General features: G+C 37.8%; 2 protein-coding genes and 1 long non-coding RNA gene across 5 annotated transcripts; 2 read left to right on the forward strand and 1 right to left on the reverse strand.

The window, feature by feature from the left end:
* Positions 1–504: 504 nt before the first annotated feature.
* Positions 505–7,364, reverse strand: LOC122361126. Its single transcript, XR_006252859.1, has 3 exons — positions 7,321–7,364; positions 3,625–3,710; positions 505–636 (listed from the first exon to the last, which is right to left on the reverse strand). It is a non-coding gene; the product is annotated as an uncharacterized LOC122361126 (long non-coding RNA).
* A 2,023-nt stretch (positions 7,365–9,387) lies between these two features.
* LOC122361125 (chromobox protein homolog 3-like) lies at positions 9,388–12,881 on the forward strand. Of its 2 annotated transcripts, XM_043262089.1 has the most exons (5): positions 9,390–9,620; positions 10,116–10,261; positions 10,347–10,512; positions 10,909–11,066; positions 12,055–12,881. In XM_043262089.1, the coding sequence occupies exons 2-5, from the start codon at positions 10,122–10,124 to the stop codon at positions 12,170–12,172; spliced, it is 582 nt and encodes a 193-aa protein (XP_043118024.1). In that variant the 5' UTR covers positions 9,390–9,620; positions 10,116–10,121; the 3' UTR covers positions 12,173–12,881. The 2 variants fall into 2 exon arrangements, with proteins under 2 accessions (XP_043118023.1, XP_043118024.1); XM_043262088.1 differs by lacking the exon at positions 12,055–12,881 and having other exon boundaries at positions 9,388–9,620; positions 10,909–11,597.
* Positions 12,882–13,415: 534 nt separating this feature from the next.
* snx10b (sorting nexin 10b) lies at positions 13,416–15,650 on the forward strand. 2 transcript variants are annotated; one of them, XM_043260350.1, is made up of 5 exons: positions 13,416–13,719; positions 13,819–13,961; positions 14,047–14,147; positions 14,992–15,093; positions 15,261–15,650. In XM_043260350.1, the coding sequence occupies exons 2-5, from the start codon at positions 13,869–13,871 to the stop codon at positions 15,472–15,474; spliced, it is 510 nt and encodes a 169-aa protein (XP_043116285.1). In that variant the 5' UTR covers positions 13,416–13,719; positions 13,819–13,868; the 3' UTR covers positions 15,475–15,650. The 2 variants fall into 2 exon arrangements, with proteins under 2 accessions (XP_043116285.1, XP_043116284.1); XM_043260349.1 differs by having other exon boundaries at positions 13,417–13,961.
* The last annotated feature ends 11,895 nt before the right edge of the window (positions 15,651–27,545 follow it).

Below are 27,545 nucleotides of genomic sequence, written 5' to 3' on the forward strand. Positions count from 1 at the left end.
ACTCATTTCAGCTTTGTGGAATAGTTGTGAGTGGCCTGCCAGTGACCCTTTGCTCTTGAGGTGAGGTCAGGCTCTCCTGTAGGCCTCCCAGCTGTCTCTCTCCCTACACCCACACGTCCCTCTCCGCTTGCCCTCTGATTTCTCTCTCTCCCTCTTCACTCCCCCGGTTTTTCCTCTCCCTCTTCCAGAAGAGTTGACAGCTCCAAACAAAACAGGGCCTGTGAGCTGACTGACACATTCTGCCTCTGAAAGGAGAGCATTTAACACGCCTCACACCCTGCACTGCCCACCACACACACACACACACACACACACGCACCCTTAGCCAGTCGAAACAAAACGCCACCACAGAGAAAAGAGAGGATCGGCCAGAGTTTGGGGGGGGAATCTGCACCTTGAAGAAGAGAAAAGGGGGAGAAAAGAGTTGAGAAAGGGAGGAAAAAGAGTTTTTTCAGGTTCAAAGGCGGTCTATTCTCCCGTCTGCACCCTGTCACTCACCCTGAGCGGGTTAGCCCGGAGGATAGCGCTCTTTTTTCACTGGTGTCATTCATCCATCCGTCAGGCTGATGTGCACTCCAATGGGTTTGGTGGAGAGCTGCGGAAACTTCCTGTCAGGGCCTGCCGGGAGATCAACACCTGTTGGAGTGAGACGGAGGAGTCACTGAGTCCCGACTGGAGTACCGCTTTCCAACATTGAAATCACAACAAATAGAAACAAACAATGCTATCTGTTTCCTCGGAACGCAAAAGCGTGTCTGAAATGACGGCTGCTGGTGTTAAAAGCAAAAAGATGTAAATACACATAAACCTGCAGTCACTGTATGTTAGGCTTTTTGATTTATAGTGACAAAAATGATAACACTGACAAAAACTTTATAAAATATATTGTTATAATATATATTAATACATGCAAAATAGAAAACAACCGATGCATACAGTCGGGAATGCATTCAGACACGGAAATAATCAAGATTAAAGTGCATGATTTTAAGCTTTAACTCAAGGGTTGAATAAAAATATAAAATGCTCGGGAATTATAAACATTTTTAGACGCGGTCCCCTCATTTTCAGGAGGTCAAATGTAATTGGACAAATAAAAATAATATAAATAATAACTACATTTTTCTTTTGTTATTGTTGTTGAGAATTCAATGATTATGTCTTTTGTCTTATGTCTGGAACTCATGGACATCACCAGAACCTGTGTTTCCTACTATATAATGCTTTACCAGGCTTTGGTTCTGTCTTCAGCAAGTGAAATGCGTGCTCAATCACCAGCCTGGATTGCTTTTGCTGTATGTTTTAGTTTTTGTCCATTTGTATTATGAAGTCTAGTCCAATCAACTTTGCAGCATTTGGCTGAATCTGGGCAGACAGTATATCACTATACACTTCCGGCTGTCTCCGTCTTCTGTCACGTCATCTATAAACACCAGCAACCCAGCACCACTGGAAGCTATGCACGCTCATGTCATCACACTCTTCCATGTTTCACAGATGACATTGTATTCTTTGGATCATGAGCTGTTCCAAGCCTTCTCCATACTTCTTTTTCCTGTCATTCTGATACAGTTTGTCGTCCAAAGAAAGATTTTCCAAGTGGGAATGGCTGTTTTAGATGTTTTTTGGCAAAGTCTAATCTGGTCCTGTTTACATGGTGAACCCTCTGTATTTGCTCTCATGAAGACTTCTCTTGATAGACTCTGACAGTGACACATCTACCTCCTGGAGAGTTGTGAAAGGGTTTCAAATGCAAGTGACACACTTAGAATCAACTTTTACCTCCTCAAGTGATGTAGAAATAACAAATAGCCCGCATCTGCCCATGAAACTATTTTGAGTCGACTGTCCAATTACTTACATCCCTTGAAAAAGGGAAGAGGGTTTAATTCCTTAACATGTCCTCTAATTGTGATGACAATACCAAATGAAGAAGAAAAAATCAAATGAAGTGTACTTTAAACCCATATTCATTACATAACTATATGTAACTTGAATATGAAGAGTTTATTGGCAAAATGTATCCGAATCATATTATTTTAGTGCGCTGTGATGTTTTGGTTGTGTTAGTTGTCTTATTTTTTCAAATCAAAATTACCCAGCTGCAGTTTGATTGAAATAAATTGGAATCCAAAATGAAAAACATGATTTATCATTGTTCTCGCAAACGCAGCTCTTCATATGTTTTAGTCAGCAACTAAAACAACAAAAAGGGTAAAACTTTAGAATAGGTAACTATTAACTACTATTTTTCCCTTAATACGTTTTATTTGCTGCTTATTACTAGTTAGTAGGGTAGTTGTTAAATTTAGGTATTGGGTAGGATTAGGACTGTAGAATAAGGTACTATTATGTGCTTAACTAGCGCTAAAAATGGTTGATATTCTAGTAACATGCATGCTAATATGCTATACATCTCTACACTCAAGACTTTGATTTCACCACAGTTTCTCACAGCGAAACTTCACTCTCAAGTCTCAGTGCTTTTCCTGGCTGTATGCGGCCAGCAATCTGAGCCATGTATGTTGTCATGAAGCTGGATGCCAGAGGTGCCGCGACGCTAAATGAACTGGACCGCAGTCCTGCTATCAGGTACATTCTCATGGAGACCATTAGTGCTGCTGTCCCTGGAGGCGGGCCTTTGAATAATGCATGTGAGAGCTCAGGCTCTCAGTTGCCTGAGGCATATCCAGCGCTCTTGTTACCTCTCATGGCATATCCTGTCAAGTCACAGGTCAACATGTCGCCTGCTGGACTGTGTTACACGCGGCTCAAACCAGCGCTGCCAGATTCTGGTTTCAAAAGCAGAGCAGAGCGGAAAAAGTAATCACGGGCTTTAAAAGGGCTCTCTGAGAAAACGTAATGGGTGCCGGTGGACAATGGCTGTACTTTTTCCACTGATTCCGTTCACTTTTTTTCTCCCAAATCTATTCAGCATTATCTGAAGGATGTAAGGATTTAAGCTGTCTAAGAGAAAGAGCAGAGAGTTGACTAAAGGTTCTAGTCTGTATCAGGACAGCACTATCCAGCTTTCAGAGAGCCTTGCATATAAGCAGTTTCTTCTTTATTCTTTATAATTAAAGTGATCAAAAATGACATTAACTTTCAGAGGTTTGAGGTTGATAGCATTCTCTTACTCGTGTGACGGCAAAGATATTTAGTGGCCTTCAGTGTCACATTGTCCTTCAGAAATCAATTGTAGAAATTACGATACATTCTTCTTTAGAATACTTTAATGAACAAGCTATTTCAAATAGAAATATTTTGATATTATAACTATCTACTGTAATTTTTGATCAATTTAATGCACCCTTGCCTGACACTTTATTACTTTGCCAAATTTTACATTGGACAAAACAATGCCAAAATTGTCCAAAAGTCAACGGTAACAGCCTAAAGATCAAACCTTTGTAATAAAGGTCGCATAAACCTAATACACACAAATAAATACATACATAAATATTAAGATGACTTCAACGTATTAGGAAAAATGCACAAATAACTTTATTGTGGAGTATCTGGTTTGATGGCTTTAATAATAATTCACAGCATGCAACATTGAGGTTTGTGGTTCTAATTGAAAAGCGAACCTGTATTTATTAACGTACCCATATTTTCTTTTACCTTGCATAGTTTGCTTCACGGTTTTCAAAGATGAAGTCACGTCACGCAAAGTGCCAGCGTTGACATCTGCTTTCCTTGGCAAGCTTCTACCAAGTGACACACACAAGAAAACATAAGGGAGGTGATCATTTTACACATTTTCAGTTCATTGTTTGCATTTGACGTGTTTTTCAGCCTTTCGCTTTCCCTGATCTCTGGTAAGAGATATCTGGTCAGAGCTGAAACTAAAATGGAACAAACACCTGAATCTTTTCATTTTAGATACACACACACACACACACACACACACACACATGCACATGTTCAGTCTTAATTAGAGTGAATGAAAGGATTGTGTGTGGGCTGGACGAGGGAAATGAGTGTAGTGCTGTGCTAAAAGTGATCCCTGTCACACACAGGATGTCTGCTCACTCTCTCAAAAAGCCTTGTCACACACAGACACACCCACACACACACACACACACACACACACAACATATATATTAAGGAATGAAATACCAAGAAAGAGCCATCAAAACAGAGAGAGTGAGACAGCTGCCAATTCCCACCAGGTCTGTTGTTGTGGGCAGAACGGCCTGGAATTCCCCATTCAAGTATGTAAAGGCACCCATGAGTCCCCAACTATGACCGTGGAGCCTCTATAAGATTTTATAAGACACCGTATTAACAATATTTCATTGTTGTCATTCTTCCCACAAGCCAAAGAGACATTTCTATTCTCAGTGATCACAACAACTCTCAAATCTCTCACACAGAATATTCAAGGGATAATTCACTCAAAAGTTATGACTTTGTTATTACTCTCCACACCTGCGTGACTTTGTTCCTTTTTGTGGAATGCAAAAAAGATATCTTTGCATTCATTAAAAGTCTATGGGCTCCGGTGTTGTTTGGACTGTAGACATTCTTCAAAATATCTTCTAAATATAATATTAATATTATAATATTAAATATAATATTAGGAAAATAGGAAAATAAATTGTTTATAAATAAAATTGTTGCACACAAATGATTTAGGTAACACTTTACTTAAAGTCTTGCAATATAAAAAGTAGATTTAATGCATGAATTACTCCTAATGCACTTAATAATGTATTGTATAATCGCATGAATAACTGTAACTCCTTTAATACATTATAACACTTGTTACATTACGCATTTTGAATTTGGTTATAACTATCTAAAACATATATAATGTACTACAAAGCACATTATAAATACATCATACCCTTTAATAGACCTTTATAATGCATTATACATGCATTAGTGTTCCCATGATTTATTAGTATTATAGCGTTAGATTAGTTAGAAGTTTGTTTTGTTTGTTCGTGAACAACCTTAACCAGTTCAAGGGGATGTTTCACCCAAACGTATGTTGTTCCAAACCACGTATTTCTATTTTGAAAAATGCAGCAATCAAACAGTGTTGGTTTTTATTTACTTCCACTGATTTTCTTTGTCCCCAGCTCTTTCTTCAGGAACATTTAGTTTATTTCCCTCAAAACAAAGACCGGTCAAACACGTTTGGAACAACGCGGGCGTGAGTAAACGGATTATTTTGAACGATTCCTTTAATCAAACGACTAAAACCGTACACTCTCGCAAACGTCCTGGCACTGTTTTAGCACTTAGTGCAAGACTGTGAAACGGAGCACGGGGGAGAATATTATTCCAGGGTGTTTTGGCACCAGAGGACAGCTCTATGAAAGGTTACCCAGGTGGTCTTTCCTCAACTCCTCGGTCTCTCCCCCAGCAGAATGTCAGTTTCAATTCCCCAGTCCCTTACCCAAATCATCATGTGAACCTCAGATTGCTTAAATATGGGCCCGTGAACCTGATACTCTGTTGGGTTTTGAGTCTTGACGGAGGTGCTGAGAGCCGGCTGATGAGGGGGCCCAGCCGTCCGCCATATTGCCGCCCAGTATGCCGTGTCATGTTCTCTGAACAACCGCCCGTGTCCTTCTAGTTGGGTAAACAACAGAGGCTGTCAGCCGGTGTCAGGTTTGGGCTTTTCAAAGCAAGAGAAGGAGAATGACAGATGACTGCTCTGAGTGTAGCCGACACTTTGCTGATAATGGTGATCCGAGCGCTGATACGGAGAGGCAGAGTGCGATGGGCGAGCGAGATATACACGGTAAAACATACAGAACCCACAGTTTTGACAAACACACTGCTGGGAAAGACCGCGAGGCGCTTTCAGTGAGATTCCCCGGCTCGCTCCATTCTCCGATTCATCCGCGGCGGAATTTGACATGTGTTGAGGTTGAATCACATCCACGATTGCGAGTTTGCAGTGAGAAGCTGAATTCAAGCCTCTTTCGACACGCATTAAAATTCAATGAATAAATAAAAAGGAGTAACTGGATAGAATGGAAATAAGCCAAAGTAGCAGTTAGCCAATAATAAGTGATCACAATAATATTTGTTCAAATTATAAGATCCTGTGTTTATTTTTAGTTTTTTGTTCATTTTACAGTTGCGCACTTAAAAAGTAACGCTTTTTTAAAATGCATAATATTTCTTCCTCCGTTTGTCAGAATAAAATTTCAAGATAAAGTTGTAAAAATAAGATAGCTAATACTTGTGGGAATTACGTTTTTGGGGAAAGGTCATTTATTTTGTGCATAGGAAGCGAGCCAATAATAAATATTAACAATAATATAATTTTTTTAAATAAAAGATGTTTTTAAATGCACTAAGCAAATTTAATGTTTGTAGAATTTAGTTTTAAAAGTGTTAATAAAAAAATATATTAAAATAATATTAACCTTTTTGTTTTTTTAAAGTGCAAAGTGTAAATGCTGTTACATCAGTCACACATTTTAGGAATAAATTGTAAAAATTAGAGAACATTTCAGTAAAATTATAAAAGCAATCTAAAAGTAATATAATTTGTGCCAAAGTAGGAGTGAATGAGTAATAAGTATTATAAGAAATAATATTATTCGCTCAAATACGGTGGAAAATGCTTTATTCCTGTGTTGAAGAAATAAATAACTTTCTTTTATAAATAAATTGAATACATTGAAATGTTTAGTTAATTTCAGAACAAAATAATTCAAATAAACCTCATCAGGTTTCAACGTCAGGACTGATATTCTGAGAATATTCTAGAGGAATTCAATTTTATGAAGAAGCAGAAAAAGAAGCAGATAATTATAGAAAATCTGGTCAGTGTCCGCTCTGAGATGCACAGGTGAAGCGATCGTATTTAATGTCAGCCGTTCAGATTTCTTTGGTGTAAATCAGCTGACCCTCTCACAAACTGCTGGATGAATTAAGCTCCACAGAACACTTTCATTAAATTGAACTCAAACTAATCTGTTCAGGGTTCATGGGGTTGACAAGCCACAAAAAAACAACATGTCTGACACGGCCGGCACGAGCGTACCTGTAACCTGAGCCGAGGGACGGTGGCGTGCAAAACTCGGCAACCCTCACGCTGAGAAAGAGTCCAGTTAGACCGGATCCCCACCCCACACATCAACCCTCCTCGCCCCTCGAGTGCGGGCCAGGCCTGCACAGTGGGGTCCCTCCATCTGGACACATTTCTACCCTGACAGGAGACATGGCTGCATTAAAGAACGTATTCACATACGGCCCACTCAGGACTGTCACTGCTGGAGATGGAGAGCAGACCGGAGGACTGAGAGAAAGAGAGAGAGGGAATCTGGGATTTCGCTGAGCGCTACAGACCTCTCATTCTATAGCCCATCTGTCAAGCATTATGGACCCGGGCCCTCAGCTCCTCCTACACACAGAACGTACAGAGGGGATCGTTTCTGCCTAAAAAACAAAAGAAAAAACATTATGAAGATGAAATGACAATGAGCATTAAAAAAATAAATAAATAAAATAAAAAAATAATTTTATATATATATATATATATATATATATATATATATATATATATATATATATATATATATATATATATTTTTTTTTTTTTTTTTTTTATTATTATTATTATTATTATTATTATATTAAGTTATATTGACACCACATTTAAGATGTAACAGCATGGTTTACATAACACATTGAATATGAAATGCGTTTGTTAAGTGCAGTACAGAATTATAAAAAATAAAAAACTGCCTTAAAAAGGTGGGGAAAAAACTTAACTGATGTTGAAAAAATAGCTTGTATAGCAGTTTCACAGAATGTCAAAAGGAGTTATAAAGTTACTAAAGAAGTTATAAAGTAAATAAAGCAAACTTAAATGAATGTTAAATGTGCTTTAACAAATGTAATAAAAAGTTTTACCAGTTATCTCGTAAAAATGAAACTTTTTATGAGGAACAAAACAACTACTGCAAATGGAGACGACAAAAGATTTATGAATGGATAATAGCGACCTCTTGCGGACACAGTATAGAAGATAAAAGAGGCAAGGGTTGGTTTGAAATCAAGTAAGTAAGTTTAGAAAGTCCGGATTTTGTGGCTTTCGTTTTGTCAGTTTGCTAGTTTAAATATTAAGCAAGTAAATGTAAAGTAAATTAAGTTAAAATAATAGGTATAAAAAAAATAAGAATTTGTTTGTGGTAGGTTTGTGAAACTCAACCAAATATTTATTTTTTGCTATTGGTTGAACAACTGAACCAATCCGATTCAAAAGCCTCTCTGATTGGAAAGCTTAGAACTGTCAATCATTCCTAAAGTGGGAGGGGCTTAGCTCTACACCGAAACCAGTGGTCAGTTACGTTTAAGCGTCCTAAAGTAAAGAGCTCCGTATTATTAACACTGTAAAATAACTCTCCTATGTAGAAGAGGTTTAGATGCATTCTTCGACTAATATTACCATCATTACTGATTGTATTATTATTAAAGCGTTTTTGCATAAAACATATGTATTAATTTGCCTCAGATCTGATCGTAAATATTTGTGATATATATATATATATATATATATATATATATATATATATATATATATATATATATATATATATATATATATATTTTTTTTTTTTTTTTTTTTTTTAAATAAATCCATTCAACCATAGGTTGATACATGCATGAGATCACGTGAGCGCATCATCCTTAAACGTGGGTGGATCTAAAGATCCGCATTAATACTAATATCCCACTCCTTATTTAGGCTTAATGCAAATATTGACTGATTACAGTCTGAACCAGACACTATCTATAGAATAATAATAACAATAATTAATATTGTTTCACGATTATTATTTTAACAATAACAATTGTTATTATTATTGTCATTATAATCATAATAACAATATTATTATCGTTGTTGTTAATAACAATATTATTGTTGTTATAAGACAAAAGGTCTAAAGGTCGTTTTTAATCCGAGACTGAATTTTTTTTTGATACGATTACATGACACTGATAAATCTAAGATCACTGAACCCACGCTGTTGGGTTGCACAAAACGAGTGGCGCATGCGCCCTCCAGTGTCCTTTGACAATACTACATATGTGACAGCAACACAACGTATCTTACTTTCCCTGTCTTTCGCAAACCAAAACGCTAAAGTTTCCACGTGCAACAAATCCCCGACGTTCTTTTCCGGCTCACAAAAACTGGCATTAAAGCTGCAAAGGCGGCAATACGAATGCAAATTGTTCCAAATGCACTATTAGCCGCTAGTAAAGCCGAAGCTAACACATCTGAACACGTCCTGCGCGTGAAAACAGAAAACTCTGTGTCTGTGCGCACTGAGAAATTCAGCCGTGTCTTGCTCTCGGGATGCGCCTTTAAGGATTCCTCCCCCGGCTTTCCTGGACTGACCTCTTCCCTTTGAAACCACTTCCTCCCCTTTCTCCCAATCGGCCATGTTTAATTTGACTCATTCATGAAAAGTTATGTAAACACAACAGTAAAGCCATGGCCGCGAAAGCTACGCAGTGAGCGATGCTCGGTTACAGAGCTGCATCGTGATCTTCCGTGTGGACGCGGCGCGTCGTTTCGTGCAGAGCGAGCGTTAATCAGCAGCAGTGGGAATAAAGAATAGCGCGCGAGGCTTCGCCAGGTGGGCACGCGCTCTTACCGAATTCACATCAGTGGCGTAGAAACTAAAGGATAGCGTTTAATACACGAAGTCATTCATAACGTTAGCCTGCTCGGTCCGCGACTAAGAAAGTTTAGTTCGTGGGAAACGATACGTCAAGCATATAAGCGGCGACTTCTCCGGCAGCGACGTATTGTTGCCATTGTTTATCCAAGAAATTCCCGTTTGCTCCTCTTGTCATCGCTTGACACATTAAGAGCAAACAAAACAAATGCATTCGTTTCAATGGAAAATGCTTTTATTATTATTATTAGTATTATTATTTTCGACCTCAGCGTTGCACGTGTGTTCTATGCGTGTCATTTTTGTTAAGTTTTCCCTTTAAGGCCTATATTTTGACAAACCTAAATTGTCATCACTGGCTAGTTTCCCCTAAGCTCCCCTCATGTCAAATGATCTCATTTTAATTGCTACACTTAACAAGGTGCCTTATTGAAGTGTGGTTTTGTTCAATAGGAAATCATGAGGAAAAAGCAGAATGTGAAAAACAGGAAAGCAGAAGAGACGACGGTCGTCCAGGAGTTTGCGGTGGAAAAAATAATCCGCAGGAGAGTCAACGATGGAAAAGTCGAATACTATCTAAAGTGGAAAGGCTTCACGGAGTGAGTTTCTGGAACGGGCGCTGCCCGTGTGTCAGGTATTAGGAATACTTACCACAATATGACATGTCTGCCGTGCTTTCCACAGTGCGGAGAATACCTGGGAGCCAGAGGACAACCTGGACTGTCCTGAACTGATAGAAGAGTTTCTCAGAAACCTAACCGTCTCAGGAGAGACCGAACGAGAGGGGTGTCAGTCTCTTGACCTGGAGGTCCGGCCCAAGCAAGAGTTAACCGAGCTGGATGCTGATATGGTTAGTGTCTTTATATACTGTACTGGTGCGTTTACCTTCACTACTGTTGCCATATTAGTGAGCATTTTGTACCCCAAAAATACATCAAATTTAATAATGTTAGATAACTACCAAATGCTTGCCATAATATGAATAACTGTAAGTGCATTGTATAGAGCAAAGGAGTTCGGTTTCCAAAGAGTTTAGTTTTAATCAGGCACACCTAAACCAGCTAATCAAGGGATTGTTAGAGGAGGTGGAGCTAAACTCTGCAGCCTGGACCTTCAGGAGCAGGATTAAACACCTTTGCTACAGAGTTTTAGTCTTGTACATGTTTTCCAAAAACTATATATATAACGTATGCATCCCTCTCGTCAGGCTTTATGATCGTTTGATTGTGTGTCTGGAATAATGCAGGCTCACCAGCAGCCTCAGGAGGAGCTCATCGAGAGGGGGAACGAGGAGGTTGATGATCATAACGCCGAGATCCCAGCAGGCCAGTCCAGCAACCCAGAACCAGACTGCATCATCGGATGCACAGATCAACAAGGAGAGCTCATGTTCCTCATCAAGTGGTACAATTTCTACACTGGACCATATGTGGAGTTTCTCTACACTCTTAATTTTGAATGCTGTGATGCTATTTTTAAATATTTAATCAATGCACTGATATTTTTTTTTTTTTATCAGATCAGGCTTTTATAGGCAACTACATTTTAACTCGGCTTTAATGCTTCGCATCAAAGCGTCTGTACTGGCAAGCTGTTTAGATAAGCATCAAGCTTTGTTGTCATTTCCACAATATCAGTGATATTATAAAACTAAAATAAACAGTAACTGTAATGCATTTTTTTTAATTCTGTTCATCTAGTTGCCAAAACAACATTTAGAATCATAATTTATCTTAACGTAATGTAATAAAGGAACAGAAACTGAAATAAAATTGAACAAAAGCTATATACCAACACCAATAACAATGACAAGCACATGACAAAACTGAAACCAGAAAATACATATTTATATATATATATATATATATATATATATAAATGTAATATCACTGAGATAATATTTGTTTCTATATTCACTTTTATATTATTAAAATGATATATTTTAAATCAGCTTTTTATATTTTTAGTTTTAGCTATTTTTACATGCACTGTATTCATTGTATACTCTTGTCATTTTTATAATATTTTGGTATACTTTTTACTGTTTTAAAATTCTTGCCTAAAAGAATTTTTATTCCAGTTTCATAGTTATTTTTGCACCCAAACTTATTTTATTTCCGCTATTCGCCAAGTGCTTTGCCTAATATTCCTGTTTTATTTTAGGCTCATTTCAGTTGGCTAAAAAACATTTTAGTTTTTGTTTAACGCTGAGCTGTTACCGCCGTTTCCTTTCTTTTTCGTGCCTATGCTTCTCTTCAAAACAAAAACGGAGAGAAAGGATGAAAGCAAAAGCAAAGCGCGCAGAGCAGTTTGCTGTAATCCACGTCTGCAGCTGCCGATTATGCGCTTTTGATTTCCTGTATTTGTCCATTAACGCTTTCCTTCGTCTCAGGAAAAACGCCGACGAGGTGGCTTTACTGTCGGCCGGAGAGGCCAGTAAAAGGTGGCCAGAGATGGTGATCCGCTTTTACGAGGACAAGCTGACCTGGCACGGAGAAGACGAGCAGTGAGAGAGAAATATGTAGCAGTGGACACTACTGTACCTCCCGGCAGCTTTAAACACACACAAACACTGTGGCATAGGTTTACCGTTTGATGTACCGTGTATTCAAAGTGTGCGAATCCACACTCCAATGTGAAGCTCTTCCCCGCACACCGACCTGTAGAAATGTGACCGGAGCGCTAGGGCTCTGCTGTAGTGCATGGTTTTACGTGGTTTACTAATCATTCAGATGTCGTCGTATCTCTCGCTCCGTTGTTTGAAAGTTCATTCGTGACGTTTATCATTCTGTCCTCTTCGTTACTATGATCTAAACTGTGATTACGCATAGGAGATGACGCCGGGTGGCACAAAACCTGCCGGAGAGAGAGCAACTGTTTGATGTGTAGATGTACTGTTATCCCCCCCACCCCCCGGCCGCGCACTTATTCAAGTTATACTGTGACGGATCCCGTGATCTGCGAGGGTTACACGCAGGTAGAAGATTTGCACAAAGCCCATTCTAGAATGTAGCCTATACAATCACGTTTTTTTTTGTGTCGGTTTCGTAGCGGTAGCGTAAACGGGCCGTTTGGGGTTTCGAGGTTTCGTGTTTTGAGCCGTTTGTCCTGCAGTTTCGATCTCGTGCGCTTCCTGTTTTCTGTAAAGATCACTGTTAACCTTTAATCTCGAGTAAGGAATCTCTAGGTGCTTTAAATAAACATAAAATTACCTCAAAAGTGTTGTGATTGTTCTTGCGTTACGTCAGTCTTCTGTAAATAAGTTTTAAAACAAACGACTATAATAACTAGCTACCTTTGGTACGTTTTAGTAACAATGAGATATTTTATAATGTTGTTTGTATTTTATTCATATAATAATAATCTGAATTTGTTTCAAAAGTTTTTGAACGGTAAGATTTTTTGGTGTTTTTTTCTGCTCACCAAACCTGCTTTTATTTGATTCAAAGTAACAGTAAAAAAGTTACTTATTTTTATTATTCAAAATAACTTTTCTATTTGAATAGTTTTAAAATGTAATTAATTCCTATGATTTCAAATCTGAATTTTTAGCATCATTGCTCCATCACGACGCTTTACAAATCATTTAATGTTATGATAATAGAACGTTAAGAATTGTCTAAAATAGAAATATTTTTGTATTACAGCAAAAATGCTGAAAATGTTTACTTTTTATTTTGATCTTGTTTTATTTATTTTTTACAGGTCTATATATTTTTGCTGCTTTTTTCTATTTTAATTCCAGTAATGAACATGTTTTTTTTTTTTTTTTTTGGTTTTAATTTCAGCTAAATGTAATAAACCCGTTGTTATCCGTGATATCAAGAGGTTTGAAAAGCCGTACATGAATAACTGCGTAGTTGTTTCAAACACGCAGGCGTTATGATTACGGTACCCATTTTTTCCAGCTGCTTTTTCGTGCTCTTTTTATTTTTATGGCAGCGCTAGTCTGCTCCGTCTCTGGTGGCTGGTAAAAATGAAGCACCGCTGTCCGTCAGAGACACCAAATGAGCTTGGATGTTTTTCCCCAGTCTACAGTTCCCATGAATCAGCCCCGGTTGGTCAACAAGCCCAATGTCTCATGAAAATACTTCCCTTTTTATTCTTCCCATTTTTTTGAAACCTCTGAGCACTGAGTACATGTGTCCTTGTCCAGTCTGAGTTTGTGAGCGTGTGCGTGAGGTATCCTCAAGCGTTCTTGGACTTATGCAGGAATTCACCGGCGTGTGGGTGAGGGATCCTCGCATCCAGAAAGAGGATTTCTGGCATGCTTACATGGATTATGAAATCTGTATACATGTAAGTGCAGTGAGAACATAAGCTACATTATATATGAAGAGGGCAGCAACCTCTTGACCTCTCTTTTTATTTCACATTTACTCAGACAAACAGTTTGGCCTTCACTAAGAAGAGTTCCTGTGTGCGGCGGAGATACAGCGAGTTCGTGTGGCTAAGAAAAAAGCTACAGGAAAATGCCATGCTCATGTATGTAACCACGCGTCCCGTTATTGATGTTTACTTCGATCGCTGATGGTTAATGGTTTGTGATTGGGTCAATGATGTTAAACACTTTATGAAAATGTCATAACCCACATTTTTAGACAATTTCATCGATATCCTTGTTTCATGCATTATCCCATCTGGATAGATTTTGTACAATTTAATACAGAAATTAACACGATCATCATAGAAGGATGATTGAGCAAAGAATGAAAGAAACATTTTAGCAAATGTATTTTTTAACAAATAAATATGAGCGTCTGACATTTGTTATTTTGATAAATAAATTAGAGGTCATCGAAGCATTGACCCAGTTTGTATCCTGGTAAATGAAAAAAAATACTAATTGCTTATTGTTGCTAATTACTAGTTACTACCACTTTAGCATTTATAAATATTCATTAAAGCAAGCATTTATTATTTCTTTTATATTTTTAGATTATTTTTAATAATTTTGCTGTAATTTTTGGTAATTAAAATTAGCATAAGCGTAAGTTTTTCTTCTTTTTTTTTTTTTTTGGTCACACTTTTGGTCACTGTTTGGGAACCAATATTATCTAACATATGACTTTTTCCCTAATAAACTCCTAATTAATGCTACTAACGCTTATTAGTCAAGTACGGTAGTTAAGTTTAGGTATTGAATAGAATATGGTCGGGCATTAATATGTGCTTTATAAGTATAATAAACAACCAATATGCTTACTGGTATGCTAATTACCATATTATGCAGCTGTATTGTAGCCATGTTAAAATAAACGTTTACTCATTAGACATTTTCTATTTGACAAACGTAAACTGAACTTCTGTTGTTGTCTCTGAATTGCAGAACGCATCTACCCAAACTTCCTCCAAAAAACCCGTTCTTCAGTCTCAACAATGCCAGAGAGATCGGGGCCCGCATGGAAGGGCTCAGGAAATTTCTAGAAGAGTGAGTATCAAACTAGATCTACAGAACGGCAAACACAAAACCGTGACCGCGAGAACACATTAAGCTTGCGATCTTGGTTCTTCATCTCTTCGGTCTCAAAAAAACACAGCAGCTGAAATTGCTTTTGGTTTCTGTGATCAGTTACTGCATATACTTGCATCCTCAAGGGTGGTTCACAGCCCGGTGCTGCTTTCGGACAGCTGCTTGCATCTCTTCCTGCAGTCCCAGCTAAGCGTGAAGAAAATGGAGGCCTGCGCCAAAGGCCGGAGTCGCTACACTGTCTCTGAGGCCATCTGCAGTTTCGCCTCAGGAAACAAACGCTTTGAATCTCAGTCTGAAGACAGCATGGAAGAAGAGGACGATAACTGTGAATCAGACTGATGGACTATTTTCTGCTAAGACATTGCTGAGGAGCGTAACGTTCAACGCTGAAGATTACACGAGGAGACGAAGCAACGGGGAAAAAGTTACCATCATTGTTGCAGCGCTCTTACTCTCTGTATCGATGAATCTGTACTGATGAAGATAACCTAATAAATTCATTTATTTAAACCGCATTAATGTCTTCCTTGGCAATCGAGTGAATGTATAAAAGCATAATGTGGCCTGTGCGGAAGACAGTTTGTTGTTAAAACTACAGATGCGCGCTGAGAGGTTTACGAGAGGGAATTTATGCTCGCGCGCGTGAAGTCCCTAAACGCAATAACCGCGTCCTAATAAGCAAATACAGAGCATTAAGATATTATGTGATTTAAACCCGCCCTCGCGGAGCTAAATCCTAATAATAATCTCTGCTCAAACCATTTTATTGCCATACTTAGCCATAAAAGATCATTGTCTGGATGTCATACAAATCGCGCCTTCTCGTAAATATTTAACAGTCGCGCGAGGCCGCGCGTGACCAACAGATGGCGCCGCCGCTCTTCCGCCTGTTTTTCCGGTCCCGCAGAACCAAAACCATAAACATTTCATCGCAGAGGGAAAAAAGCCCTCGAAGCTAGCAGTATTTTCCTTTTTCGAATCGTCCATTGCTTGCGCAGGCTTTGACGGGGATATCAAATCATCGAGACGTTTCAGTGCGGGAGGATAAAGATAGGACCTGTTCTATCGCCACAAGCAAGGGGTTTAAAGTATAGCCAAGCATCATCAAATAAACTAAATTATATCTAAAATCATTAAAATAAAATTTAGGCCAGAACAAAGGGTCACGGTGGGGCCGGTATAGTAAGGCCCCGTCAGATAGGCTTTGATTATGGCAAGCCATTTTAACATTTAATCCATACTAGTACTATTTTCCTGCTACTAGTACTTATTTATTAGATACGAGTACGTTCTCATTAGACGCCAGTACTTATTCATTAGGCACTAATATGTATTTTTTTTAGATACTAATACTCATTCATTAGATACTAGTACCTACTGATTCATCAAATACTAGTACTTATCTATTAGATACTATAACGATGGCTGTGCTGTGATTTTGGCTATATGTAAAATAGAGTTAGAATATGTATTTTAACTGAAAGCTCTGCTCCACTCAGCCACTGGCTGAACAGAGCAGACCCAGAGAGAGGTGTGTGTGCGCTGGGAAAACAAGACAGTCGGTCACAGACACTCGCAAGGTTTGTCCGAGAAGTCGCTCGAATTGTCGCAAGTCACTTTTTTGGAAAAATGTTTCCAAGGGGGTTTGAAAAGTCGCAAAATCCAACGAAAAACTGGTTGACAAAACTGGGGATGTCCTGGAACGCCATGAGTGAGTTTCTGCACGAGGGTGCCCTCTGGCTATGAGTATGACTGAAAATAAATGACATGAACTGAGTTCTCAGTATTGCTTACAAAACCCTAATTCATAAAAAATAAAAAATAAATGCATTAATTAAGAACTTTGAGGTACACATATGCAAATCCTTACGTCTTTTTTCTCTTGCAGCTATATATTTATTACTATATGTATTCTTAAATACTCAGTTTTGTATATTATAGTAAAATAGTGATATTACAAAAGCAATATTGCTCATTTTGTTTAATGTTTTTATTTAGAAATAATAATAATCATTATTAGTTATATTGAAATATAAAAACAAAATTTGATTAGCATTTTTATGTCCTAATGTTAAGAGAAAAGGGAACATGGTTTGCTATAGTGTTGATTCTAATATTTCAATAAAATAGATGTTTTACCAATAAAAGTGGTGAGACTATAAATGAATTACTTTTAATCATGAATTTGTTTGATCTCCGTTTTAAGTCAGATCTGGAAACAACACCAATGCTGTGAATTTGAGGAGGAAACCATACTAAATCTGTCTGGAGGCGCAGAAATTACACACTTCACCTTAAAGAAAGAGTCACACTGACACTTTCAGTAAAAAGACTTCCCTCGTCCCGTCTCCTCCCGTCTTAGTTGTACCTCTCACACCGCAGGCAAAGGCTCACATGTGCAAAGTCGCCCAACAGGTTGAAATGTTCCTCTAATCGCCTGCCCCCTGAACATCGCTCGCCGCAGCTCCCCTAAGAACCCTGATGGCCAGCTGCTGCTGTCTCTCTAACGATGGAGACCGTCTTAATAGGCTCTGCACACACTCAGCTGCCTGATAGCGGCGCTGGCAGCACCGGGCCCGAGACTCCCACTGGAGGCACAAATACCAGTAAAAGAGTCTGGAGGTGTGTATGCGTCAAACAGACAAGGCGCTCTAACGGTTGTATGGGGGCAATACCATGTTGACAGGCAGAGTCCCGGCGCAGGCTGCTGTGTTGGTTAATGTCAGCGGCCTGTCATGCTGTCCACCTTCTGAGATGACGTGCTTGGCCCTTGCTGTGACATCTTCATGAGGTGTATTATTTATTCAGCGGGCCAGTCAGAACAACTGAAAGGTGACATTTGAATTATATTGTAACAGCTAAAGCATCTTTTTCTGTGAGCTCCTTCACTTAGTGAATCATGTTGATTCAACAGATAGAGACACAAGCCAAAAATGTAAAATAATAACTTTTCAGAAATGAATTAACGCTCTTAAACAGCGCTCATTGTCATTGTCACTATCATTGTCATACTACAGTGCTGATTTGAAATGTTTTTGTAATGTGAGTACAGCAAGGAGTTTAATTTAGAAATAAAATAAATTTCTCATAAGCATACATCATGACTTTTAACTTTTGTTGAAATACATTATATATATATATATATATATATATATATATATATATATATATATATATATATATATATATATATATATATATATATATATATATATATATATATATATATATATATATATATATATATATATATATATGTATATATATATATATATACAGTATATCTAAAGAAGTATACTTGTTTTGTAAAGTATATTTAATAATTTATATATATATTCAACTTCATAACAAATGTTCATAAATACAAATATGTTTGCATGAATGAAAGTTATATATTTAAGTATATTTTAATGTATTATAAATTTTCACTTTTCATTTAATTGCAATTGAGAATTACAATTATGCATTTAAAAAAAGTCTATAATAAATATAAAATATAATAAGTGTAATAAATGCTATGCCGACATGCTGCTTTTTCCATATAGCACAAGGCAAGTTATCAACAAAATATTTGACTATACATTAACAGATCAAGCACAGATATTCATATGAACATACTTTTAGCTTTTATAGCTTTTGTACTATATTGCTTTACTGTGTCATGTGTGGTTAGCACCCCCTTTACCTTTAAATCTATTTAAATGTTCATTTGTTAACTGAAAAAGTACTTTTTGTAAAAAGCAATTCCTATTGAACTCTAAGCCTTGTACACCATCTGCTTCTACAGATCGCTAAAGGAAGCTATGCTATGCTAATGTCATACGCCGTTAGCTAGAACACGTCTGACACATTTGCTACATTAATTAGATTACTGTGTCGTCCGGAGGTGAGGGTGATATTCATTATAAATTCATAATCGGGGAAACAAAGGGCTCCCGGCTGCATGACTGACAGGTAAAGTCACCTTTGGACCTCCTCTACTCAGCATAGACCAGCGAGGGCGGCAGGGAGCACACCAAATTGGGGTTGAGAGGACACACCGCTGAAGCTGTCTTATTAAACCACACAGGGTTTGTCGAGTTGTCTGTGATGTGTGTGAGAGAGAGAGAGAGAGAGAGAGCGAGAAAGAGAGAGAGAGATAGAAATTGTGGGTGTGAAGGCACAGAGCACAGTGGGCCCGAGTGTACCGTATGCATTACCCCTCCCGTCACTTTCACACACGGCGGTAATGAAGCTGTCATGGCCGCCAGCATGTGGACATGGTTGATATTCAAATGAGAGCGCCGTTCACCTGCTGAAGACAGACCAGTCCAATTATGGGCTTAGGGCAGAGACCAGGTCCAGGAATATGGCAGATACACTATTCCACTGCGATTATTTCCAGCCTGGAAATGATTTTTTTCTAGAAAAAAAATCACCTTGCACGGTGTTAAGAAAACTATGGTGAATGCATTGTTAAAGGAGGCATCGATTGCCCGTTTTCAACAAGTTGAAAGGGTCCTCATGAAATGTCTGCAACATACTTTAGTTAACTCCTCAATGGTCATGAAAAAAAACAACACCTTTTTACTTTGTCAAAAACAGCTCTGTTCACAGCGACCCATTTCAGTGCACGTCTCTTTAAATGCTAATGAGCTACTGCTTGGCAACACTGTTGCTACAGCTGCTGAAGGGCACAGAAAATGTCAGACAAGGTACAGCTGAGGGCAGAAATATGCTTATATGATTATACAGTCTGATCTACATGGCTTGATAAATAAAACAGTTCAGGTTTTTTTGGCAATTAAAAAAACATACTGCTAAGAAACATTTATATGCAAACACCATTTTACATCCGGTGTCCAGTGTCTTGCCATTTATACAGAATATTCTTTGGGAAAACAGCAAGTTATTCAATTGTACACCATTTTTACATTTATGTTTTTATGTTGCACTTGATTATAGAGCGGTCATCTCATGTAATACTGGCGCCTAGTGGTGTGGACGTACAGTAGCCACTCGCAAAAGAAACTTTTTACTTTTGTTACTGTACCCTCTATTCAAAGACATATTTTTCACCCATGAATTATTTGCTTTTTGCTAAAAATTGAAAACTGAAAATGTTCTAAACCACTGATATAACTGGAGCCTTTATCTCATGTGAGTGTACACCATTTTACACATCTGTCAAAAGTACAATTCATTTCTTTAAAACGTTAGTAATGAGAAAAAAATTACTGATTGCCTCTTTAGGGAATAGTCAATAGCAGACCCGATGGGCCTCTTTTGCTGTCTCCCAAATGAGAGGAGTATTGTGACAGTAAATTTCTTGCAACGTGCAGCTAATAGGAAGCCATTTCAGATGCTGCTATTGACTTCAGCGTTATACTATAGCTCCACTCTGAGAGAGCTATTGACTAGTCTGTAATTGTCTGTTTCCCTCTTCTACAGACTGTTAACCTTGAGCTGCCACGGGGGAAGAGGAGCAGGAATGGCCATGGCTGTCAGTCCCGCTCCACTGTCATGACAGCACTAAAAACTGAGCAGACCTTCACCTTCAACAAGTTTGGAGCGAACGCTGTCTTACATCTGATGCCAGGGTTTTCAACAAGAGGTCCTCCACGGGGGCTGGGGATCTACGAGGAAAGCAGAATTTTCTAAAGGTTCTGAACCATGACATTTGAGAATTCTAACTGTTCTAACATTCTAGGAATTGATCCGTCGAATTTGACTGCGTAGCAGTGTTTTCATAGTTTCAATATATGTTAATGAACTGAATACAATGAAGTACTGTTTTTATATGGTTAAAAATCAACCGGGGAGCAAAATATTATCCCCGTACGTGTTAGTTAGTTTTTGAGAAATGCTTATGAATCTGTTGTGTGTGTGTTTCTGTGTTCATCATAGTGTGTGGAGGTCATCTGTTCATGCTGAATGAGCAGGATGAATTCTCCACAAACAGAAGCTACAAAAGGTGACAGAGAGGGGAATGACTCCACAGGGGACACCGCCATCTGCTTCAGGGCTTGTCAGCACTTTTTATGATACCGACTGCGTCTCAATATACATATGCTCACTCATACATGCATCCCAGTCGTATTTACTATTATTCAGCTTGCATTTGATCTTTATTGAGTTTATATGCATGTACAAATGGATCGATATGAAAAGCTACCATTCCCGGCAATCACATCGGATACAGTAATTGTTTGTTATTTTACAGTTAACCTAATGGCGCAAGTGAATGTTTGGAAATGAAAAACAGCGTACAACTGCAAAATTACCTAGATTATACGGAGTATGAAAGCTTCACTAAAAGCCTCAGATGGTCAACTTGTTTAATTTTATGACTTGGCGATTCAGTGAAAACTGGTGGATTTGTACGCTTTGACAAAACATATGATATTTAGAAAAGAAAATAGTGGCGTTATCACATTTAAAAATAAAGTTGTTGTTCATATATGTGTGTGTATACTATATATATATATATATATATATATATATATATATATATATAAGAAAAGAAAAATGTTATTTATATATTAAATCAATTTATATAAATATAATATAAATATATGTGTAAATATATTTTATAAATTTATATATAATATAAATATATATATATATATATATATACACACACACACACAAACATACATTTATACACAGTACACATATGATTAATCGCAATTAATTAACAGAATTAAAAAAGGTTCAAAAACATGAAGGTCGATCTAAACAAAGTGAGCTGTAAGCAAATCATGTAAAATCATATTCAAACTAATGAATAAATCAAAACTAATGTACTATCAATGTTGGATTTTTAAGCCAAGTGGATTTTGAATGCAACTTACAAATAAAAATGTATACTTGACAATTATAGCCTATCATTAATATGAAATAAAAATCATGTCTAGTGCACCAACTGTACCAGACACCCAAAAATGTGCGTGACAAAAGATAGCAGCTATAGACAATAGAAGATCCTACAATGTGTTGTGATAGGATGCCAGCAAAAACACACAGCCGCTTGCTTCGAAATTGAATTACAAACATACAGACACGGGTACAGTGATCTACAAGCAAGATCCTCTTCAAAGGCTTCTTGTGTCTTTCATACAATATATACGCTCTATCACCTTGCAATAACTCATTGTCTTCCATCAGATCCGGACTGCAGTGAAGGGGAGGGGATTCGTCTATGTGTCCTGTCTCAACATTCAGCTCCATCTGAAAAACAGCCCGCCATGCCACCGCTGCCAAAGCCAGACATCTTCCCCGTCACTCACTTGTCGGCAGGGAAATGAATCTGGATGCAGCATGTCCCCCATTCATCAGCCTTGACAGGCTACCTTTGCCTGGTTCCGCTCGGATGGGGTCCCCGTCACTGCGGGCGGGAGAGCATATTTCTGCTGGAGATGAAGAAATTACTGTGTGTGCAGTGCTGTGAAGTGACTCGTGAGCCGAGTGTCATTTGGTTGGGTATTAAACGGCATCAGGTTGGCCTCATCTCACAAATACTTCTAGAGGGCAAATCCAAAGATATGTTTTATATTGCAATCTTTTTTTTTCAGATTTTTTCATATTATAATGGGTTGATATATACATATAGCATCTTACATACTAAATGTATTTGTATGAAAGGTACTGAAGAAAGGGAATGTATCTTCACAACCATATATTTAATCGGTATCACAAAAGCGTATTTTTGCTAAATATTGATCCAGTGAGTATTTGTGATGACAGCACAATTGTGATACAACGTTAAAATCAAGACACAGTATTAGCAGTTCTTTGTTTTTAAATGTTCTTTACGTGGCATTTTGTAAATTAATTCCTGAATGAATCAGCATTTTTAAATGCATCAGATGAGTGAATAATTCAATGATTTATTCATTAAGAAACTGCCCTCATTCGAAATACTACAAAGTAGGTGAAAACAGTATGTAAAAGAGTAGTATGTCTGAATTTACAGTGTTTTTAAAGGATGTGTTCAATAGACTGTACCATTGTTTAGCAACGTATTGTTCAGCTAAAAAGGGAATTGTGGCTTAGAATAAACAAAAATTAGCAAAAGTAATACAAATTCTCAAAAAAGTCTGCAAAAATGTATGAGATCATGTTTTTACATTACATCATAATTTGGTTTGGTCTTAATTCAGTCCCACCCTGTCTTGGCCTTGTCTTGCTCTCGAGCCCTTACTTAGTCTTATTCTTGACTTGGTCTCGGTCTTGACTCCAGCACTACAGTCTCATTTTCATCTACATAAAATTCAGTATCTGTCCTCACTAAGGTCTATCCCATGAGAGCTGTGAATGGTAGTAAAGCCACTTTCATTCTTGTACTGGTGGGTCATGTGACAATGGCAAACATACCAGATCCAGATCCATTTCATTCATAACAAGACATTCCAGTATATATATATATTATTATTATTATTATTATTATATATATATATTTACATATATATATTTTTTTTTTTTTTCACCAGTTGCTAAATAATTGCTTATAGACGTGTAATGTGGGCTTATAGAATCTGTGTTTTGAACTAAACAGTTAAATGAATAATTTTACACTCTTGTCAACACCTGCTGATGTATCGATGTAACCTGCAAACACACCTAAAAAAAAGTCCACCACAAATACACAGACTTGATTCATGAACAAGCAGTAAACAAAAGAAACACTTCAATCGTATCCCTCTTTTTTCACCCACTATTCTCATCTGAGAACCAGAATTATACGGTGTATACATTGTTTCATCAGCACCCTGCTTGAATCAAACAGATATGGGTTTTGGATCGCACCTTCAACTTAAATCGCATTCATTACAATACGTTTTCACTCACTTCTAACCTGTAGCTATTCATCTATGGCCCATTGTATTGCACTTATTGAGACAAAGAGCCCCTTAGAGGAAACCACCTTAAAATGGCACCATTGTAACCTGTTCCTGAATGAATGGGCATAACCGATTTCCTCAGACACATTTTAAATAAGTGCGTGCGGTGCTTAAAGGCGCAGTGTTTCACACAGACCCCTCGACGTGATGGATAACAGTGCCAGAACTGCACCAAACTAATATCTTGTTAGAGGAAGAAAAGGGAAGTGCCCAGTGGGCGAGCTCTATGTGTGTGTGTGTGTGTATGTGCGCGCGCGTGTGTGTGTGTGTGAGAACGTGGAGCTTTGGGAGGGAGGGCCTGGTCTCTTGAGGGTCCCTTGTATCCCTGCCAGACCGTATAAATCAGCACGTGGCCCACGGCCGCAATAAGCTAGAAAATAAAAAAAGCATAAAAGTGTCGGAGTGAAATAGAGGAAGGGAGAATTCTTTTATGATGAAACTAAATTCTCCTTACTCTGCAGTAGATCCACTTCCCTCGGTCCGATTGTTTACTCCTGACACCATTCATCATTACGCTGCCACAAATGACTCAAATTACCACACCTGCTTCTCGTATAATACCCACACAACCAGGGCTTAACACTCAGGTAATTGTTTCAGAAGGAATTCCTTCAGTACGACCTGATGTGACGTTGTACATGTGGTGGTGGGGGGGGGATTATATCCACACACTTTGGACCCGTGGTGTTGAATGTGACTACAGTGAGATTCATGCTGGTGTCAGTAGCAATCTAGAATGGTCAGGAGTGCATTTTAGAGAAATCTAAATCTAATTTTCATTTGTTAGGTTTATTATAAATATACAGTATGCTCGTATTTAATCTGAGAGTAGCGTTACTGAAGCTGCATAAATAAAGTGAGGCATACGAAAACTACATAAAGTACAATACTAAATGTCTTGATTTGTAGTTTTTTACTAGTGCCGAGCTGATAATTGACTAACTGACCACAGTCTATAGTTTTTGCCTGAACACATTAAAAACAGTGATGATAAAAACATACATTTTTTGATGCTACTCATAATGTATACTATAAAAAGTGGATATTGATTTTGAGAATTACTAAAGATTACATTATTCGAAATATTCATCTCAACCTTACATCACAGCAAATGTAGTGTGTGAATGAAGTGGGACAAGAATCCATAAAATGCATTGTTAGATTCTTTAGTTTTAGTGAATTCTGTGAAAGGCTGTGATTCAGTTAAATAAATATGTGGGCTGCTGGTTTAATATGCGCTTTATTTAGGCCCGTATGAGCATAGGCGACATGCATCTTCACTGTAAATGATGCTCTGCACAAACATGATTTATTCTGATTGGGTGTCGATGTTTTAATTATTCATCAGCTGCAAAAACAAATCGTTCTGAAAGTGATTTATTGCTATAGCTGTGGTATGGAATCTGCTATTCTTTAATACTGAGAACAATTTTTAAACTATATGTTTATCTTTAGCATTATTATATAAAAACTCTATCTTTAATATAATACATAATGTGCAAAAGCTATGGTTATATTATTACATTATATATTTGATCATTTTACCAGTTAAAAATAAAAATAAAGCCATGATTACTTGCTTTTGATATTTTATTTATACCAATTATGGTTGCCTTGATGCTATATTATGTGTATTTTAAGTCATTTTAAAGTCTATTGTTCGCTTATCTTTTTTATTTACACTAAAAATTATCTGATTACTCAATTATTGTCTGAACAATCATCTAATTGCTTGATTTCCAAAATAATTATTAGTGACAGCCCTAACAACAAGCATACACATATAAAAACCTATCAACCAACACATCTAATGTTGTCTGACACTGATAAATTACCTCCTAATATCGATCCGATATAAAAATCTCTCTTTGGTTTTGTTAACGTTAAATTGGCTGATACGGCAGTTGTCTTGAACATGTACTGGCATCTACTGGTGTGGATGTAGCATGGACTAAAAGAAAACATTTAATAACTGATACTAATGTAGAAATGTGCTTTTCAGAGTCAGCCGTGTATTCCGAGAATCCAGTAACAGAACGATTACTGACATAAAAGTAGCTGTCCATGTGATTTGAACACATGACGACCGGATCCACATAAAACAAAACCGCTTTCATGAGACTACCGATATGACTAGAGTCTTTGTGTGATATGTATTCATTAAATATAAACAATTACTTATGTGTTAAACGTTTTAATGATGCGAAATGATGGAGTGGATCTTTAAAACACTGCCCTCCAGCACAGCGTTGCAGGGAAATGATCCGCTTGACTTCTGCTCCTGACTCAGTCAGACATCCGAGAGGCATTCACAGTGTTATATCAAAGAACGCAACATGTCCATGACCTCTCCGTGGCGTAAGTCACATGCCAGCACCTCTCCAGAAACCCCTGACAGATGTGAGCACCCTCTTGGGCTCGAGGTGCTAAATCACCTCAGGGACACTTTGGCGGGTCCTCAGAGGAACACAGCCCAGCCGTGAACGTCCAGTCATTCCCCTGTGACACTTTTAAGCTCAGCATTTCCGATCTGATCAAGAACCACGTTCCTAACTTATCCTAAACGCTCACTTCCAGGACCCAAATCCCAGCTGGATTGTGAATCATAACACTGAGCTTGATGGCTAAATGTGTGCGTGCCTGTGTCTGGATGCTGTAACATCGACCGTTTCAGACAGAGTTTGGCAGCTGCCTTTGGTCTCGGATGACTACAGTGTCAGATGGCTGATTTGTCTTCTCATTGGCCAGCTCACGCTACGAACACACAGGACCATCAGTCATGCGCTAACAAGCGTTAGCATGCCAAGCCGGACACTTTTCTGGCAATCAGAGTCAGGTGTGCCATTGCAGTAAACAGGGGAGCAGCCCAGTAAATATTCTGCAACGCTGGGACGGACGAGCGCGTGGGAGAGATGTTTATAGCAGGTGGAAAAACGCTTGTCATGCTGATGGCCCTGATTTATTCTGGGAGAAAATTTGGCACATATATCACCTCCGATGGCCAAGCGCGGCTTCATTCTTACACATGCACACACGCACAGCCATTCTCAATGCTATTTGCTTTCTCTCTCTATTAGACTTTGGGATACTGGGGGGTCTTAAACATGACACCGTGCACTGGGATGATGACACACACCCCGCTGAGGATCTTGTGCCGATTTTTCATAGTGCACAATGAAGCCACAGAGTCTTACTTTATTTTTGACAGTACCAATTAACAAGAGACGATTTAAAGGGAAAAACCCAAGCAAATAGAGCTAAATCATTTTCTTAATCAGTAGTTTTGTCTTGTTTTCTGGTTTAAAAAAATACTTCCAAAAGTTGACTTTTTTTTTTTTTTTTTTACTAAACAATAAAATCACAATTTCAGTAACCAAAGAAATTTTAAATAAAACCAAATAATAATATTATATAATAATAACAACCTTAAGGATTATTAAATGTACAGAAAATTAATATAATATAAAAATAAAATAAAATAAAAGCTAATTCAAATTAGTAATAAATACTATAATATTACATTAATTA

The sequence above is a fragment of the Puntigrus tetrazona genome, chromosome 16 (assembly GCF_018831695.1).
Source record: "Puntigrus tetrazona isolate hp1 chromosome 16, ASM1883169v1, whole genome shotgun sequence".
Classification (NCBI taxonomy): domain Eukaryota; kingdom Metazoa; phylum Chordata; class Actinopteri; order Cypriniformes; family Cyprinidae; genus Puntigrus; species Puntigrus tetrazona.

Bases quoted from the DNA above. Each gene is read 5' to 3' on its own strand.
- LOC122361125 (XM_043262088.1), top strand. From the start codon at position 10,122: ATGAGGAAAAAGCAGAATGTGAAAAACAGGAAAGCAGAAGAGACGACG. The intron at 10,262-10,346 runs GTGAGTTTCTGG...TGCTTTCCACAG, and splicing joins AAGTGGAAAGGCTTCACGGA to TGCGGAGAATACCTGGGAGC. The intron at 10,513-10,908 runs GTTAGTGTCTTT...GGAATAATGCAG, and splicing joins CCGAGCTGGATGCTGATATG to GCTCACCAGCAGCCTCAGGA.
- snx10b (XM_043260350.1), top strand. From the start codon at position 13,869: ATGCAGGAATTCACCGGCGTGTGGGTGAGGGATCCTCGCATCCAGAAA. The intron at 13,962-14,046 runs GTAAGTGCAGTG...ACATTTACTCAG, and splicing joins ATTATGAAATCTGTATACAT to ACAAACAGTTTGGCCTTCAC. The intron at 15,094-15,260 runs GTGAGTATCAAA...TGCATCCTCAAG, and splicing joins CTCAGGAAATTTCTAGAAGA to GGTGGTTCACAGCCCGGTGC.